Source organism: Panthera onca, chromosome F1 (assembly GCF_046562875.1).
Source record: "Panthera onca isolate mPanOnc1 chromosome F1, mPanOnc1 haplotype 2, whole genome shotgun sequence".
NCBI classification, from domain to species: Eukaryota; Metazoa; Chordata; class Mammalia; order Carnivora; family Felidae; genus Panthera; species Panthera onca.
The window spans coordinates 3,830,228-3,846,034 of NC_138355.1; the positions used below are offsets into that span (position 1 = coordinate 3,830,228).

Sequence of the window (15,807 nt, forward strand, 5' to 3'; positions counted from 1 at the left end):
TTCGAGGTGGCGTTAGTCCGGCTTACACAAACACCACAGCGGCAGATCGGAACAAGAAGAGACTGGCTAGCAAGCAGGAAAGAGAACTCTAAAGAATGCAGGAACACAAGTGTAAGGAGCGGGCACAGCCCCTGAGCTAAGACACAGCCTCCGAGGAAGGGGCTCCCTCAGGGCTGCGCCCCAGAGCTTGCTGGAGGGCACAGCTGTGGCTCAGGGGTCGCAGGGCATCGCCCGGGGACTGTGCTGACAGGTGGACAGGACTTGCTAGAAATCCGCCTCGCTCTCCAGGATGCCAGGGAAGGCTGCTCTTGGGGAGCCCCCCGTCCCCAGCTACTTCCCTACAGACCATTCATGGGAGCAGGGGTGCAGGGGAGGCCGCTGACGGACCGGGCCCTGGAGTCGATATGGCTCCATTGCGTGTTCCAATGGCTCTCCAGAAAGGAAGGGTATTTAAAGGGCCTGAATCTGGGGCGCCTGGGTGGCTCAGTCAGTTGGGCGGCCGACTTCGGCTCAGGTCATGATCTCGCGGTCTGTGAGTTCGAGCCCCGCGTCGGGCTCTGTGCTGACAGCTCAGAGCCTGGAGCCTATTTCGGATTCTGTGTCTCCCTCTCTCTGACCCTCCCCTGTTCATGCTCTGTCTCTCTCTGTCTCAAAAATAAATAAACGTTAAAAAAAAAAAAAAAAAAAAAAAAAGGGCCTGAATCTGTCTTCACAAAGCAGGCGAAAAAAAAAAAAAAAGTGATTTTGGAGCTCAGAGGCAATAAATTGAAAACTGGCACAAGGATTTTAAAAGAATTAAGAACTAAAGCAATCGCCACTGGTCTAGGGAATTAAAGCCCCAAATCCTGGGCACACGCGCAGGTACCTCCCTCATCTTCCAGCCGCTTACACAGTTCATGCCCTTTGCTCCTACTGTCCCTTTTTCTTGGAAACGTCCTCACATCCTCCTTCGCTTTTTCACTAACAAACCCCTGCGAGTTCCCCGACGCCGTCATCCTTCGAGGCCCAGCTCAACCGCCACCGCTTCCGTGAAGCTCTCCCTGACGCTTCGGCTCAGAACTGACGACCGCTACTCACACGTTGTCGTCGGGTTTTGTCTGCACACTTCACTAGTGGCTGGAGGGCGCAGCTAGCTGAATCACTGGGTCTCAAGAACACAGAACAGTCTGGGAGACTCAGCCTGTCTTTCCGAACGTGCGATGTTGGGAAGACGGTGTGTGAGGAGCCCCCCTTCCGGCCTGCCGGGTCAGTGGGGCCGGTTCAGCGGATCCATGGGACCATCACCTCCGCAACCAGGTCACTTCCTCCTGAAGGCGGGCGGGGGGGACCCTATCTTGGTGTCTCCCCAGGGCCTTATCCATTTAGTAACCAATATCCACTTGCTGATTTGAACTTGGGTGGACTATCTTTCCACAGCGGCAAAGCTTTAAATTAAAAAGAGTGCGTCTAATGACAGAATCCTGAGCGTTAGCCACGGCAGGAAACTTCCCACGTCATCACATAGTGGGTCTTAAAAAAGATACTTAAAGAAGAACAAAGTTGGAGGCTTCGCAATTCTTGATTTCAAAACGTATTACAAAACTATACTAACCGTGACACTGCAGGGTATGGTATTCACATAAAGACAGACATACAGACCGAAGAAACAGAGACAGCCCAGAAATTAACCCTCACATATATGGTCAAATGATCTCTGCCAAGGGCACCAAGACTAACCACTGGACGGAGGGCAGGGTCTTCAGCAAATGGTTCTGGGAAAACCGGACAAACACAAACACGAGAACGACCCTGGACCCCCACCTCGCTTTGCTTACAAACATTAACTCAAAACAGATCAAACACCTAAATGAAAGATCTGAAACTATAACTCCTGAGAGAAAATCATGGAGGAAAGCTTCGTGACATTGGATGTGGCAATGATCTCTTGCCTACGACACCAAGAGCACAGGCAACATAAGGGAAAACTAGATAAATGGGACAACATCAAACTGTCAAACTTCTGTGCATCTAAGGACAGTCAACAGGGTGACAAGGTAACCCACAGAATGGGAGAAAAGATTCGCAAATCACGTACCTGATGAGGGGCTAAGATCCAGAATATATAAAGAAGTCACACAACTCAACAACAACCGTGAAATACACAGACCAATTAAAAACTGGACAAAGTTCCAGAGATGATATACAAACGGCCAATAAACATCTGAGAAGACGCTCACCAACACAAACAGTTCAGGAAATGCACATCAAAACCACAAGGAGGTATTACCTCACGCTGACTAAAATGGCTACTGTCCAGAAAATTACAAGCGTTGGCAAGGATGGAGAGATACTGGAAACTTGTGCACTGTTGGTGGGAAAGTGAAATTAAAATAGTGTATCCGAGGGGTGTCTGGGTGGCTCAGTCGAGCTCTGCGCTGACCGTGCGGAGCCTGCTTGGGATCCTCTCTCTCTGTGCCCCTCCCCCACGCGTGCTGTCCCTGTCTCTCTCAAAATAAATAAATATACTTTAGAAAATTATAAAAAGATAAATGGTAACGATGGTAAATTGTGTTATGTGACCTTTTACTATAATTAAAAAGGAGAGGGGCGCCTGGGTGGCTCAGTCCAGTAAGCATCGGACTTCGGCTCAGGTCATGATCTCGTGGTTGGTGAGTTCGAGCCCCGCGTCGGGTTCTGTGCTGACAGATCGGAGCCTGGGGCCTGCTTCGGATTCCAGATTCCGTGTCTCCCCATCTCTCTCTTTGCCCCTCCCCCGCTCACGCTCTGTCACTCTCAAAAAAATGAATAAACATTAAAAAAACGTTTTTAAAAGGAGAAAAAATAGTTAATTACAATCTACAGAAACACTCAAACCTCTTTCAAGTTAGTCTATGGGCTCACCCTTCTTTCTCCACATTATAAACCTGCTCAAACATAGGAAAAACAACATCTGGTTTTAGTTTCCTCTTTTTCACATATAAAGCCCTTCTCCCTGTGGAGGGGCCATCGCTTACCTCACCCGTCACCAAGACCCACTGCACCGGACCCAACACACCCTGACCAGGAAGGCAGACGGAAAAGGGAGGCCAAGAAAACGCCCGCTGTCTGCATTACAGTAAATTGACTCGACCATCTTTAATCTGAGGAATTCGAAACTCCACCCATTTGCTGTATCTGCTCATCCTCATACCTGAGACCACCGTCTTGCAAAGGTCCTCCAGTACTTTGCTGGCATAAAACCTCATTTAGAACCCCTAACTCCTACAAGTTCAAATATTTGTTTTAGTTACAAGTTATTTGTTTTGATTGGAGAGGATCTTCAAAGCGAGCATTGATTTCAATAATTGACACAAAAAAACCATATGTTTTGAAATTTTCTCTATTAAAAAAAATGTGGGTGGTTCAGTCTATCGAGCATCGGACTCTGTTTCCGCTCAGGTCACCATCTCAGGGTTCGTGAGTTTGAGCCCCGAGTCGGACTCCATGCCGACGGTGTGAAGCCTGCTTGGGATTCTGTCTCTGTCTCTCTCTGCCCCTTCCCCGTTCACACTCTCTCTCTCTCTCTCTCTCTAAAAATAAATTAACTTAAAAAAATGTATAGGGAATATAAGGCCACCAGATGCAATATACATAAACAGAGGACAGTTTGAATGAGCTTACTGGCAGAAAGTGTTAAATTGTTTGCAAAGTTTTATTCTGTTGTGCTCATCCGTGATCACCTGCCCCAGGTTAACCAGTTGGCCACAGGTGGAAAGGCAATAGAATGTTTTCACACACCCCTTTCAAGCAAAACAAAACTGCATGCAGCTAGTGAATTTAAAAAACAGACAAATTAAATTAGGAAGTGATAATTCACTTTTTAAAGGATTTTCTATGCGTTTCCTTTATAATGAGAGTTCCCACAATGTATTTAAAGCATAATTCTATTTATAGGGGTCCAATTTCAATCCAATCTATATTTTTAATGTGTACTTATTTTTGAGAGAGAGAGAGAGAGAGAGAGAGCACACACGCGAGCGAGCAGGGGAGTGGCAGAGAGAGACGGAGAGAGAGAATCCCAAGCAGACCCTGTGCTGTCAGTGCAGAGCCCGCCTCGGGGCCAATTCCATGAACTGGGAGATCATGACCCGAGCCAAGTCAGACACTTAACCAGGTGCCCCCCAAGCCAACCTATTAACAAAGTATCAAATTTTACTAAAACAGGGTAGAAAATAAATTTCAGACCAATTTGTAATTGGTTCTATGGAGAGCAATACGCTAGGCAGAAAGTGAAATTATAATCTATTAGGGGAGATGAAACAAACATCATAAATTTGTAAATGTATCAGAAACATTTTGGCATAAAGCATTCACCGACGCCACCGTGCCCTGGAGGTGGGGCGGGGTGGGGCAGAAAGAAAGAAAGAACTACAAAGGATTTCACAATCTGCAACAAGATAGGTGCCCAGAATGGGGAAAGTGCGTCAAGTCGGCCAGGCCAACCACCACCCCCTCCCGTTAATCTCCTTGCTTTAGTTGACCCCCTTTTCCAAAGCCTGTTTACTCACTTAGCTTTTCCTGCAGTTTCCGCATCTACTACGCAATAGATTCCAAACCAGAGCTGCAAAACAAAGAACATACTGGAGACTTTTGAGACCCAGAACTAAGATCAGAAAGCTTCAAAAATTAGTCATTTATGCACCCTTATCTTTGTTATAGGATGAGGATACAAAAGTATGGAAATATTAAGTGCTAACCTTAAAAATAGGAGTCAGTTACTTTACCAGTGAAAGTAACTGATTGTTACTACCAGTAAAGTAACTGACTGTTGTTATTTGGGAATAACAGAGAATTGCGGTTGGGGACAGGCCCGCTTTGGCAACAACCATAGGCAAGTCCAACAAAGAGGAGAGGAACGTTATTTTATGGACAAGAAGGAGGAAGCTGGGAGGGGTTGTTTTGAACCAAAGTCCACTGGAGAAGCATCGGGGTTGAGGGTGGTGGTGGTTTCTCAGTGGCTGAGCTGTGTGTGGGGGGGGGGTGGGGGGTCTCTTCTCCGAGAAGAGGTCTCTTCCCCTCACATCTTCCCCGCACATCTTCCCCCCACATCTTCCCCGTGGCGCCTGGAATTCAGGATGCTTTCCTGTTGGGTCTGTAATTGACAGTTCTTCCTGTGATTGACCTTGAGCGGTACAGCTCCCCCTTCCAGGCTCCCCTTCTGCATCCAGAATCCGCTTTAGGGACGTTTCCCTTTATTAATTTTCACACACACACACACACAACCTTTAAATTTTTTTTTTATTTTGAAATAATTGCAAGGTAGTACAAGGAACTCTTGTAAACTCTTCATCCAGATTCGCCACTTGTTAACATTTATGGTATTTGCTTTGTTAATCTCCTCTATCTATTGAACCATTTGAGAGCAAGTTGAGATATGGCCCTCTACCCCTAAAACTTCAATGTGTATTTCCTAAGAAGAACATTTTCTTACGAGATCACAATTATCCAAATCAAAAAATGAAATATGATTACATTATCTAATACATAGCCCATATTCAAATTTTGCCAACTGTCACAATAATGTTCTTTAGAGCTATTTTTCCTAATCCAGGATCACCCGTTAATTTAGTTATTTTATCTCCTTAGTCCCTTTTAATCTGGCACAAATCCTTAGTCTTTGTCTTTCATGACAATACTGTTTTTACAGAGCACTGATCAATTATCCAGATTTGCCTACCTCAAATAAAGGTTATGCCTTTTTTTTCTTTTTTGCAGGAATGTTATGTTGTGTCACATCCTCAGGAGGTACATGATGTCCATTCCTCCCATAACTCCTGATATTAATACTGATGATTTGGATACGATAGTGGCCACCGAATTTCTCTATTGTAAACTTCTTTTTTATCTTTGCGATGAACATGTAACTTGTGGGCAATTATTTTGAGACTACCTAAATATTAGATTCCACATCACACCTTTACTTTCTCAGCTTAGTATTTTTTTGATGATTCCCGCCTAAATCAACTTAAAATGTTTATTTATTTATTTTCAGAGACAGAGAGCAAGAGAATGCGTCCCAAGCAGCCTCCACCAACCCAGGGCTCCATCCCACCACCCTGAGACCATGACCTGAGTCAGAGGCTTAACGGATTGAGCCACTCAAGCCCCCCTAAATCAAGTTTTTAATTGAGATATAATTCATATATTCTAAAAATCATTTTAACATTTCAGGGTACTCACAAGGTTGTGCTCCCTCTATCTCAGACTCTGAAGCGCCTTCATCCCAGGCCCCACAGAACGCATCTTCCTCCCCTCTGCCCCCCAAGTCCCCGCTCCTCCGGCCCGGCCCCGCTCCTTCTTCCTCACCCCAGCAGGACCCTGGCCGCAGCAGGAAGCAGCTCCCTCCCCCGCATCCCCCCCCCCCAGCCCTGCACACATCTCCCCCAGCCCATTACCCAGCAGGGCGGCCCCGCACCCCACCATCACCCAGCAGCACCCCGGCCTCGCACCCCGCCATCACCCAGCAGGACGGCCCCGCACTCCCCATCACCCAGCAGCACCCCGGCCCCGCACCCCGCCATCACCCAGCAGTAACCCGGCCCCACACCCCCAATCACCCAACAGGCCGGCCCTGCACCCGCCATCACCTAGCAGCAACCCGGCCCCACACCCCCCATCACCCAGCAGGACGGCCCCGTACCCGCCATCACCCAGCAGCACCTTGGCCCCGCACCCCCCCATCACCCAGCAGCACCCCGGCCCCGCACCCCGCCATCACCCAACAGCACCCCGGCCCCGCACCCGCCATCACCCAACAGCACCCTGGCCCCGCACCCTCCATCACCCAGCAGTACCCCGGCCCCATAGCCCCCATCACCCAACAGGACGGCCCCGCACCCGCCGTCACCCAGCAGCACCCCGGCCCCGCACCCCCCCCCCCCACATCACCCAGCAGCACCCCAGCCCCACAGCAGGAAGCAGCTCCCTCTCCTGCATCCCCTCCCGCTTCCCCCTTCCCCGCCCCCTCCGCGCCACGGACTAGGCTGCAGACTTCCAGAAGAGTGTTGTCCCTTGGACCTGGTTTCTGTCATTTAGCTTGATGTCGTCAAGGTTCTTCCACTTGCTTATTGCAATCAGTACCTCACTCCTGTTACCTGCCTAAAATAATCACTCCTGGGTCCGCGGAAACCACGACTCTGAGCCGCGTCCCACCTGCACTCAGGCGACACTGTGGCCACCGTCCCGCGTCAGGGGGCGCGCCAAGAAACGCGCTCCGGCGGACAGCACTTCAACCGGCCGGGCTCCCTCGCGCTCCGGCCCTGGGCGGCTTCGGGTCGCCTTCCCGGGGCGGACACGGCCCGACCCCGCCTCCCCGCCGCGAAGACCTGCGACCTCCGCGGCGATCTCCGCAGCTCCCTCCGCGCGTCCCCGCGCAGGCTCCGCCCCTCCGGCGCCCCGCCCCGCCCCGCGCCCAGGCGGAAGTGACGCACCGGAAGCGCCCCTGGGCCCCTTGCAGTGGGGGGAAGGCATCAAACCCCCAAGATGGCGGCGGCGTCGGAGGAGCGGATGGCTGAGGAAGGAGGCGGCGGCCACGGCGACGGCGGCCCCTGTGCGGCCGCCGGCTCTGCCCAGCGCCTGCCGCCCCCGCCCCCGGCCCCGGCCCCGCAGCCGGGCTCCCAGGCGCCCCCGGCCCCGCCGCTGGCTCCCGACCAGCTGCCTCAGAACAACACGCTGGTGGCGCTGCCCATCGTAGCCATCGAGAACATCCTCAGCTTTATGTCCTACGACGAAATTAGCCAGCTCCGCCTGGTGAGGCCCCCGCGGGACCCCCGCCGCCCCCTCCGCCGGCCGCGGTCCGGGGAGGGGGCGGAGAGGCGAGCGCGTCCCCGGGGAGGGAGGCGCAGCCGGCTCCGGGACGCGGAGTCCGGGCGCCGGTCAGCGGGGTCGCCCCCCCTTCCTGCCGCGGGGTCGGGACGGCGGGGCCCGGGAAGCGGGGCGGGAGTTGGGCGCCCCGCCGCCGCCGCGCCCGAGCGCCGACCTCGCGGCTCCGGTCGCCGCCTTTTGTGCCCCACCTTCCAGCCCCCCGGCCGGGCCGCGCCAGGTTCGGCTCGTCCGTGGGGATCACGCACTGTGCCCCCCTCCGCCCCCTAGGTTTCCCTGCTGGTCAGGCCTCCCCCACCCCGGTGGGCGCCCGGAGGGGCGGGAACGCGACCCGGCTGGCCGGTGACGGAGCCCGGCTGGGCCTCGCCCCGACCCTCCCCACCCCCGGGCCGCGCCGGGTCTCCCGGCCGTTTCCTAACTAGTGACCCCGGGCCCCCGGCCGCCGGCTCTGGGGGACGCCGTGCCCCCTCCCCCCACCCCCCCGGAGCCGCGGAGGTTCCGCGATCTGTGCCGTCAGGACCCTACCGCCCGCCGAGCTTCGGCCGAGGGCTTGACGAACGGCTCAGCTGAGGGAGAGGTTGGGCTTCCTGTCGGTGGGTTTGTCTCCAAGTGGGAAGGAGGTTGAAGGGGGTGGACATTTTGAAGGGACTGCAGGCCGGTTCTGTGTCGAAGCGAAATCCGGGCTCGGGGTGGCTTCTGAGAGGACAAAGACGGACTTCTGGATGCGCTGTGCGCGGCAGCTTCCCGTCGACCGGCCGCGTTCACACCTGCAGCTCCGGCTTGGCCATGACCGCGCTGTGGGAGGGAGACCAGGCCTCTGAAAGGAAAGTGGACGAATTGTGATTCAGACCGACGGCCGGTGTTCTTTCTCGCCATCCCGGGCTGCAGGGCGGGGAATTCTTCCGCCGGAAAGTGCCGTTTCAAAACTGGGTGTCCCCGAGTTCCCAGAGCATGGCACCCTGGAAGTCCCTGTGGAATCTCCAGCGTTCCGTCGGGTTGGTAAAGCACGGTGTCCGATCGGGCTTCCTGCCGTCCTGTCTTGCGTCTGCGGGTCGAGCCTCTGAGCCAGACAATGGCTCTGGAGAGCTTGGCGCGGTCACACTTCTGTAGGTGTGGAGGACACGGTTCCTTTCTCAGTCGTTCGCTTTTTCAGAAATTAAAAGCATTTTTAAAGAGGGGGAGCTGGCTTCTTTCGGGACAGAGTTAAAATGCACCCCAGTTTATTGATAAATGACATCTTTCCAGTGAAATACTGAGCTGCATTCTTAAGCGGTCACCTGTCCCAAGCTTTTAAGGATACGATTTGTGGTCTCAAACAAGGATTTTTCATAGGGAGTCCCTTAGCATCCCCTGCCCCACCATCACCCCCCACCCCCAGCCCAAAAGGTTCTGCAGCCAATTGTATGTCTCAAAGAGGGGTGCTTTTTCGCTCTGGTTTAGGAATGAGGAAATTCCTTTGCTTACTTAAGATCGGTAGATGATTCTTAGATTAAGTGGGTAATCTTTTGTGGGGATTTGGAAACGTCTTTGGTTTCAGAGTCATTGGTTTGGTGTCCTAAGGCACAATTCAGGTAGCATTATAAAAGAAAGGTGTTCTGTCTTGCCACTAGATGTCAGCATTAATTTAGTTGTGGTCTTTATGAAACTGGCAGTCTAGAAGCTGTGTGGCGGGTGCAGGGGGTGCCCGCCGTGCCCTTTCCGGCCAAGTGGCCGTTTGTACCTAAAGAACTGTTGGCCAGAAACTCCAGGAACTTCAGTGTGGGTGCTGCTATCTGGAGCATCAGTTTCTTAGCTCCTTTCATTTCTAAGTGTGTGGGGCTTGTTTGTTTGTTTGTTTGTTTGGTGGAATTAAGGCTGGATATGCTTTGAAGAGAGCGATATTAATTAAGAACAGAATTAGCTTCCGTAAAGCTAAATGTCAACTACCCAGCAGTTGATGTTGGGATATTTGGGGTTTTTCTTCCTTCCCAGGTTACTTGCCTTACTAGGACCTCAACTGTAACTGTTAGCACCTAAACTAGGTGCCCAACAGGCACAAAAGATTTGCTCTCAAAACGTTGAAATTGCTAAAATAACATTCTCGAATTCTCTGTGCACTTTGGTTGGTGTAGTCTTTGCTTCCTGTGACCACGAATAATTTAAATTTGACTCCGCAGTCTGGCTACTTCCAAGGGATTGTGCAAATAGCCTGTTGAATTGTTGGGGTTTCCCTGCCATTGACTGTTACTCCAAAAATATGCCCGGAGCCTGGAAATCCTGGTTACACAGAAATAGTTCTTTAAATATTTAACTCTTCCAACATACTTAAAATTATTTGGCCAAATAGAACTTTTGAAATGACAAAACTTGTACTTTGAGTTGTTTTTCCAGTAGATCAGACAGATTTGTGCTGATGCAGCTTTAGACCGTCACCTAGGCCCCCTTGACAAGTTTGAGAGTTTTTGAAACAAGTAGCAAAGGTTAAGAAGTGAGTTCCTGCCCTGTTAGGGAGCATGTCTAAGCCAGGCTTGAGCGCAGAGCTCCGACTGGTGAGCACGGTGTTCTCACTCACTGAATCATGAATGTGGCAGGCATTTTCAAAGATGTTTTAGCGAGATCCTAGGAGTTTCTTCCTGTGCGGTTTGAGCGTAGCTCCTGTAAATTTAATGGAACCCTATTAGCGGTTCAGGTCATAAGTACGACTAAAGGTTAAATTCAGAAGGCTTGCTCGTTATCTAGAAGGAAATCTTTTGGTAGGTAACCAAATGCAGACATACTTTATCCCAAGGTATTGCCTTAGACACTCTAGCTACTTAAATCTGTTCCCCGTTTATAGTTCCTTTTCCAGCTTGTGTTCAAATATGCTAGAAAACTGTAGTCACAGAGAAGGTTGATTGGTAGAAAATACAAAGGATAATGAGAAACAGTTATTCTTTATTTTTTAATAGCCAAGCTGTTTTCCTCATCTCTGTTGTTCTGTAACATTTTTTTTTTTTTTAAATCCGGGACATCTTTACACTCTTGAAAGTTATTGAGAACCTAAGAGCTGACCTTAGAAAATTCTAGAAGACACAGGAACACAGGAATAGACAGTACATACTTCATCAGCTGTCAAAAAATGTTATCACGTGTCCTGTTGCCTCTGGAAAAGTCCACTATATGTTATAAAAGAACAAGAGTAAAAGTGGCAAGTTACATCTTGGTATTAGGAAAATAGTTTGTCCTCACAGACTCTCAAAAGGATCTTGGGGATCCCAGGGGTCCCTAGAGCACACTTGGAGAAGCACTGCTCTTTGTTGCGGTGTTACAGAGAATATATTCTTTGTATTGCTGATTTGTGGCTCCCCCCTCCCCATCTCATCATTAGGTTATTTTTATTGCCAGGTACTTAAGTACAGGTACATGATTATAACATGTGGGGGACACTTCATTATTCCTGAAGATTCTAGTCTGAAAGAGGGTTTCAGTCAGTAAGCCTGCCCGCAGGATCATGAAAACAGAAGGAGCATACTTACAAGGCGGCAGATAACAAGTGCAAAGATGATAAATACAAGAATGTTGACGTTATTCAGGAGAGGCTCCCTCAAGATGAGTTTTTGTCCAGTTAGTAACAGTGAAAGAACGTTCCTGGCGGAAACAAAAATGACATACGGTGTGACGAAGTGCTTGGAGCAGGGTGACTAATCAGAGCAGCGACAGGATTGTGTGGCGTGTCATATGACCTACGGCAATGGTCAGGCTCCCCCTCCCTTTGCCCTTTTTCATGTCACAGACCGGCCAGATTTAAGAAGCTGTTTTGAGAAGCTCCAGCGTGGACAACTTTTGGGAGGGGGGGTGGTCAGGTGAAGACATCAGGAAACAACCCGCACCCCTTCATGTCATCATTTCCTGACCGGGGCCAGAGGCACCTGCGCGCCCCGCATGCAGGGTGTGCGGGTTCTCGCGGGGTGGGAGAAGGTGCTAGCTTCAAAGGATGGCCTGTGCGTACGGTCCAGTCTCTTGACGTTTGAGACTAGGAGCAAAAGATCACCTTTGCAAGAGGTTTCTCCCGGGCACCTCCTTCCAGTGTCTGGCACGAAGGTTGATTGAAACCAGCATCGTCGAGCTGTTGGGTTTCCCAGATACCCCGGTCCTGCAAGCACGCCTCTTCTGTCCGCAGCCGCTCCTGCCTGTCTTCGGGGTACACCGTCCTGTTAGCACCTCGGGAAAGCCTCTGGGATTCTTGCCTGAACTTGACCCCCTCCTGTTCCTCGGAGTTCCCCCTACAACACTGCTGCTCTTGCGTGTTGTGTTGGAATTGTCTCCGGAAGGGCCGGTCGGGCACTGAATTTAGGCTCCTTATACCCTTTCATCGGGGATCCTTCATAGTCTGTGATTCTGTATCAGTATTCAGTATTTGTTGAATAAATGAAATCGTTTTCTCTCTCTCTCTCTCTTTTTTAAGTTTTTTACTTACTTTGAGAGAGAGGGAGGGAGAGAATCCCAAGCAGGCTCTGCACTGTCAGCAAAGGGCCCAATGCAGGGCTCGGCCTCACAAACTGTGAGATCATGACCTGGGCCAAAACCAAGAGTCAGACGCTTAACCAGCTGAGCCACGCAGGCGCCCCTGAATCGTTCTAAAAAGCGCTTCGCTGCCCTGTGTGATGAACACAACATAAATGTTGTTGTGAGGAGAATGTATTTTCTGTACAAATTATAGCAGAGCTGAAACGTGAGCTGCTTCGTATTTACCTCCAACAGACAAGATGAGAAAATGTTTTAATTTAGGAGCATTTTAAGAAGCTTGAGTGAAAAATTGTCTTTTTTTTTTTTTTTTTTAACATTTATTTATTTTTTAAAGAGAGTGCGTAAGCAGGGGAGGGCAGAGAGGGAGGGAGACACAATCTGAAGCAGGCTCCAGGCTCCGAGCTGTCCACACAGAGCCCGATGCGGGGCTCAAACCCACGAACTGTGAGATCATGACCTGAGCAAAAGCCGGACACTTAACCCGCTGAGCCCCCCAGGCGCCCAGAAAAATACTCTTAATGATAACAAACATTGATAAGATGATATGAAGCTAGTGTATAGTTAGTGAGTAGCTGTCTGCAGGAGAACAAGAGAGCAAGACAGAGACAGAGTGAGCGGCAGAAGGGCAGAGAGGGAGGGAGAGACAGAATCCCAAGCAGGCTCTGCACTGTCAGCACAAACCCGACTCGGGGCTCGATCCCACAGACCTCGAGGTCATGACCTGAGCCAAAATCAACAATTGATTGCTGAACTGACTGAGCCACCCAGGCGCCCCAGAAGAGCTTTTCTCTTTGGCTTTTAGGAGGCATTATAGAAATCCTGGGAACAGGCTTTTCTTCCTAATTGTTTTGCTCCGTCTAATAGTAAATTTATATTTTCTTTCCAAGTGAACATCTACGGGGGATACCCAAAAAATGTAAAAGTTGTGATTCTAGTACATAATTAACTCTGTGTCTCTTTATATGGCATTGTATATTAGATAATCCATACCACCGAAGCACAATTTTTAAGTGATTTGTTACCCATCATTAACTTTTTGCCACATTTGCTTTATCTCTTTCAGTTGTCTGATCATTCTCTCCCTCTCTAAATCTACACACAGATTATTTATTTCACTAAACCATTTGAAAGTAAAATGCAAATAAAATGACATTTTTGTCCTTTTTGTGATCACACTATTATCACTTTCCAGGGATTTAAAATTACATTTTACATTTTAATTTCTCAATTGTCCCCAAAATGTCCCTATGTGTTTTTTTGGTTTTTTGTTTTTTTTGGTGGATGATAAGTGCTTTGAATCTAATAAAACATTTGTCTCTTTAGAACATTCTCCCTACTTTTTTCATTCTTCCACGCAGTTGGCATTTTGAAGAATCAGGACAGATGGCTTATAAAATGTTTTACAGTGCAGATTTGTCTCATTGTTTTCTGGTTTTTGAACTTTGGAAGAATTCTAGAAAGATTTTGGTCTAGCGCCATCTCTCTAACTTCAGCACTGTGGGGAGAACGCCCACCGATGTCCTTGAGACCTCATGTTGCCTGCTCAAGAAGTCCTACTTGAGGCCGCTGCTGACAGTCCCTGCCGCAGGACAGTGTTAGTGAGACCGCAATCAGTTGAGAGTAATTAGGGTGATTATTTCCATCTCTATGCTGCCGATTGCTAAATTTAAGAAGATACTAATTAGAAGCCTGAATTCTTAATTTTCCTTTTGCCACTGAATGGTGTGGTGACTTTGTGCAAATTACATAATTTCTTAATGTCTCCATGTCCTCACTGAAGGTTCTGGTGTCTTAAGTTCCTTCCAGTTTGAGGGTTATTAGTAAGCAGCCTAATCTTTGGTAATAGCTTCTGGATTCATTGGAGAAAAACATCAAGTATTCAGTTCACTTGAGAATGTAGACCATGAAATAAGTACATGAAAAATGTGGTTCCATTACAGTATTTCCTTGATTCTAAGATACAGCTTCAGATTTTAACATTTTTGAAATCAGAATGTGTCTTGATCAACTTATATGTAGATTTGTGTAGCAGTGCTTATGTTCCCCCCCCCCCCCAGAAGAGCTTTTGTTAAATTGGTAGCATCTTAAAGTCTCTATAACATCTTAAACAAAATCAAAGTCCACCATTTTATATTCCAAGGCATTCTAAGACATCTGAAGAAGAAATGCTGCCAGTTATAATTCTAGGACCATTTCCAATGTCAAATGTTAAAATATGCAAAAATGTGCATCTTAGAATCAGCCAAGATTTTGATATTAAGATTAGGTTTAACAGGGAAATTGTGGGTCGCACACATTGATGGCGTACATGTCTTGCATCGTCAAGGACCGTGGTGGCACAACATGTCAGAAAAGATTTCTAAACAGAGTGAAGAAAAATTTTCATTACTACTTATGTTAGAAAATGATGAAAAAGATACACACGGCATTTTAAATCTTGAAGTACTTAACAAGGAAAAACCACATCTGTTCTCTCAAAGCGGGACAGCAAGAGGGATCCAAGCCAAATGTCCCCATTAGAGGCTGATATTCCATCAGCTCCCTTCTATATTGATAGTGTAGGTTTTGGCTGACCTATAAATGTCATGGTAGTTTTTGACAGAGTCATCATCTTTGTATATTAGACTTCAGAATTGTATTTTACTGTCTTGGGCAAATGGCTGAATTGCTAGGATTTTTGTTTTGTTTTAATAAACCAAGGAAATAAATACTCTTCCCTTTAGCTTTGGGAAATTCTTAAACTACCCATATGTATAAAGCTATATTTTAAATGAGATAATTTTGCATTGCAAGCTAGCATACGTAATCAGGTATCGCAGGGGAAATTAGCATACAGTTGACCTTTGAACAACACAAGGGTTAGGGGCACCAACCACGATGGATTTGAAAATCCACATAGAACTTTTGACCCCCCCCCCCCCCCCCCCCCCCCCCCCCCCCCGCAAAAGCTCAACTACTAAAAGCTTACTGCTGATCAGGAGCCTCACCGGTGACATAAGCAGTCCATTAACACATGTTTCAGGTGTTGCACATATCATATGCCTTATTCTTATGATAAAGTAAGCTAGAGAAAAGAAATTATTTACAGTTAAATAATCTTTAAAAAAAATCATAAGGAAGAGAACATACATTTACAGAGCTGTACTGAATTTATCCACAAAAAGAAAAAAGAAAAACGCATGTATAGGTGGCCCCGTGCACTTCAAATCTGTGTTGTTCGGGGCCCAACTGTTCAGAGGCCACTTTGCTTCTTTCTGAATTCTCCACAAAGATATATGATCCGTTGTATCTTTGTTTTTGTGCTACTGGTCAGTCCATGCTTATCAAACATCCAGGAAAGAAAGAATACCACTTTAAAGGCTGATCTTTTCCTACAGTATTGACTAATGCTTAAAATATTTTTGACTTCAGCTTTTTCGGTGCTGTTCCAATTTGTCTGTCTTTGTGACCTCCTGTTTTCTCTTTTTACCAGCTTTTTTTTTT

The 15,807-nt window shown here is 48.4% G+C and overlaps 1 protein-coding gene across 3 annotated transcripts in view; it reads left to right on the top strand.

The window, feature by feature from the left end:
* Positions 1 to 7,464: 7,464 nt before the first annotated feature.
* Positions 7,465 to 15,807, top strand: part of FBXO28 (F-box protein 28) — a 38,211-nt gene continuing 29,868 nt past the window's right edge. For all 3 annotated transcript variants that reach the window (XM_060643276.2, XM_060643274.3, XM_060643275.3), the window contains exon 1: positions 7,465 to 7,767. In XM_060643276.2, coding sequence (XP_060499259.1) covers positions 7,501 to 7,767 — 267 coding nt within the window. In that variant the 5' untranslated portion in view covers positions 7,465 to 7,500. The remainder of the gene's footprint in view (positions 7,768 to 15,807) is intronic.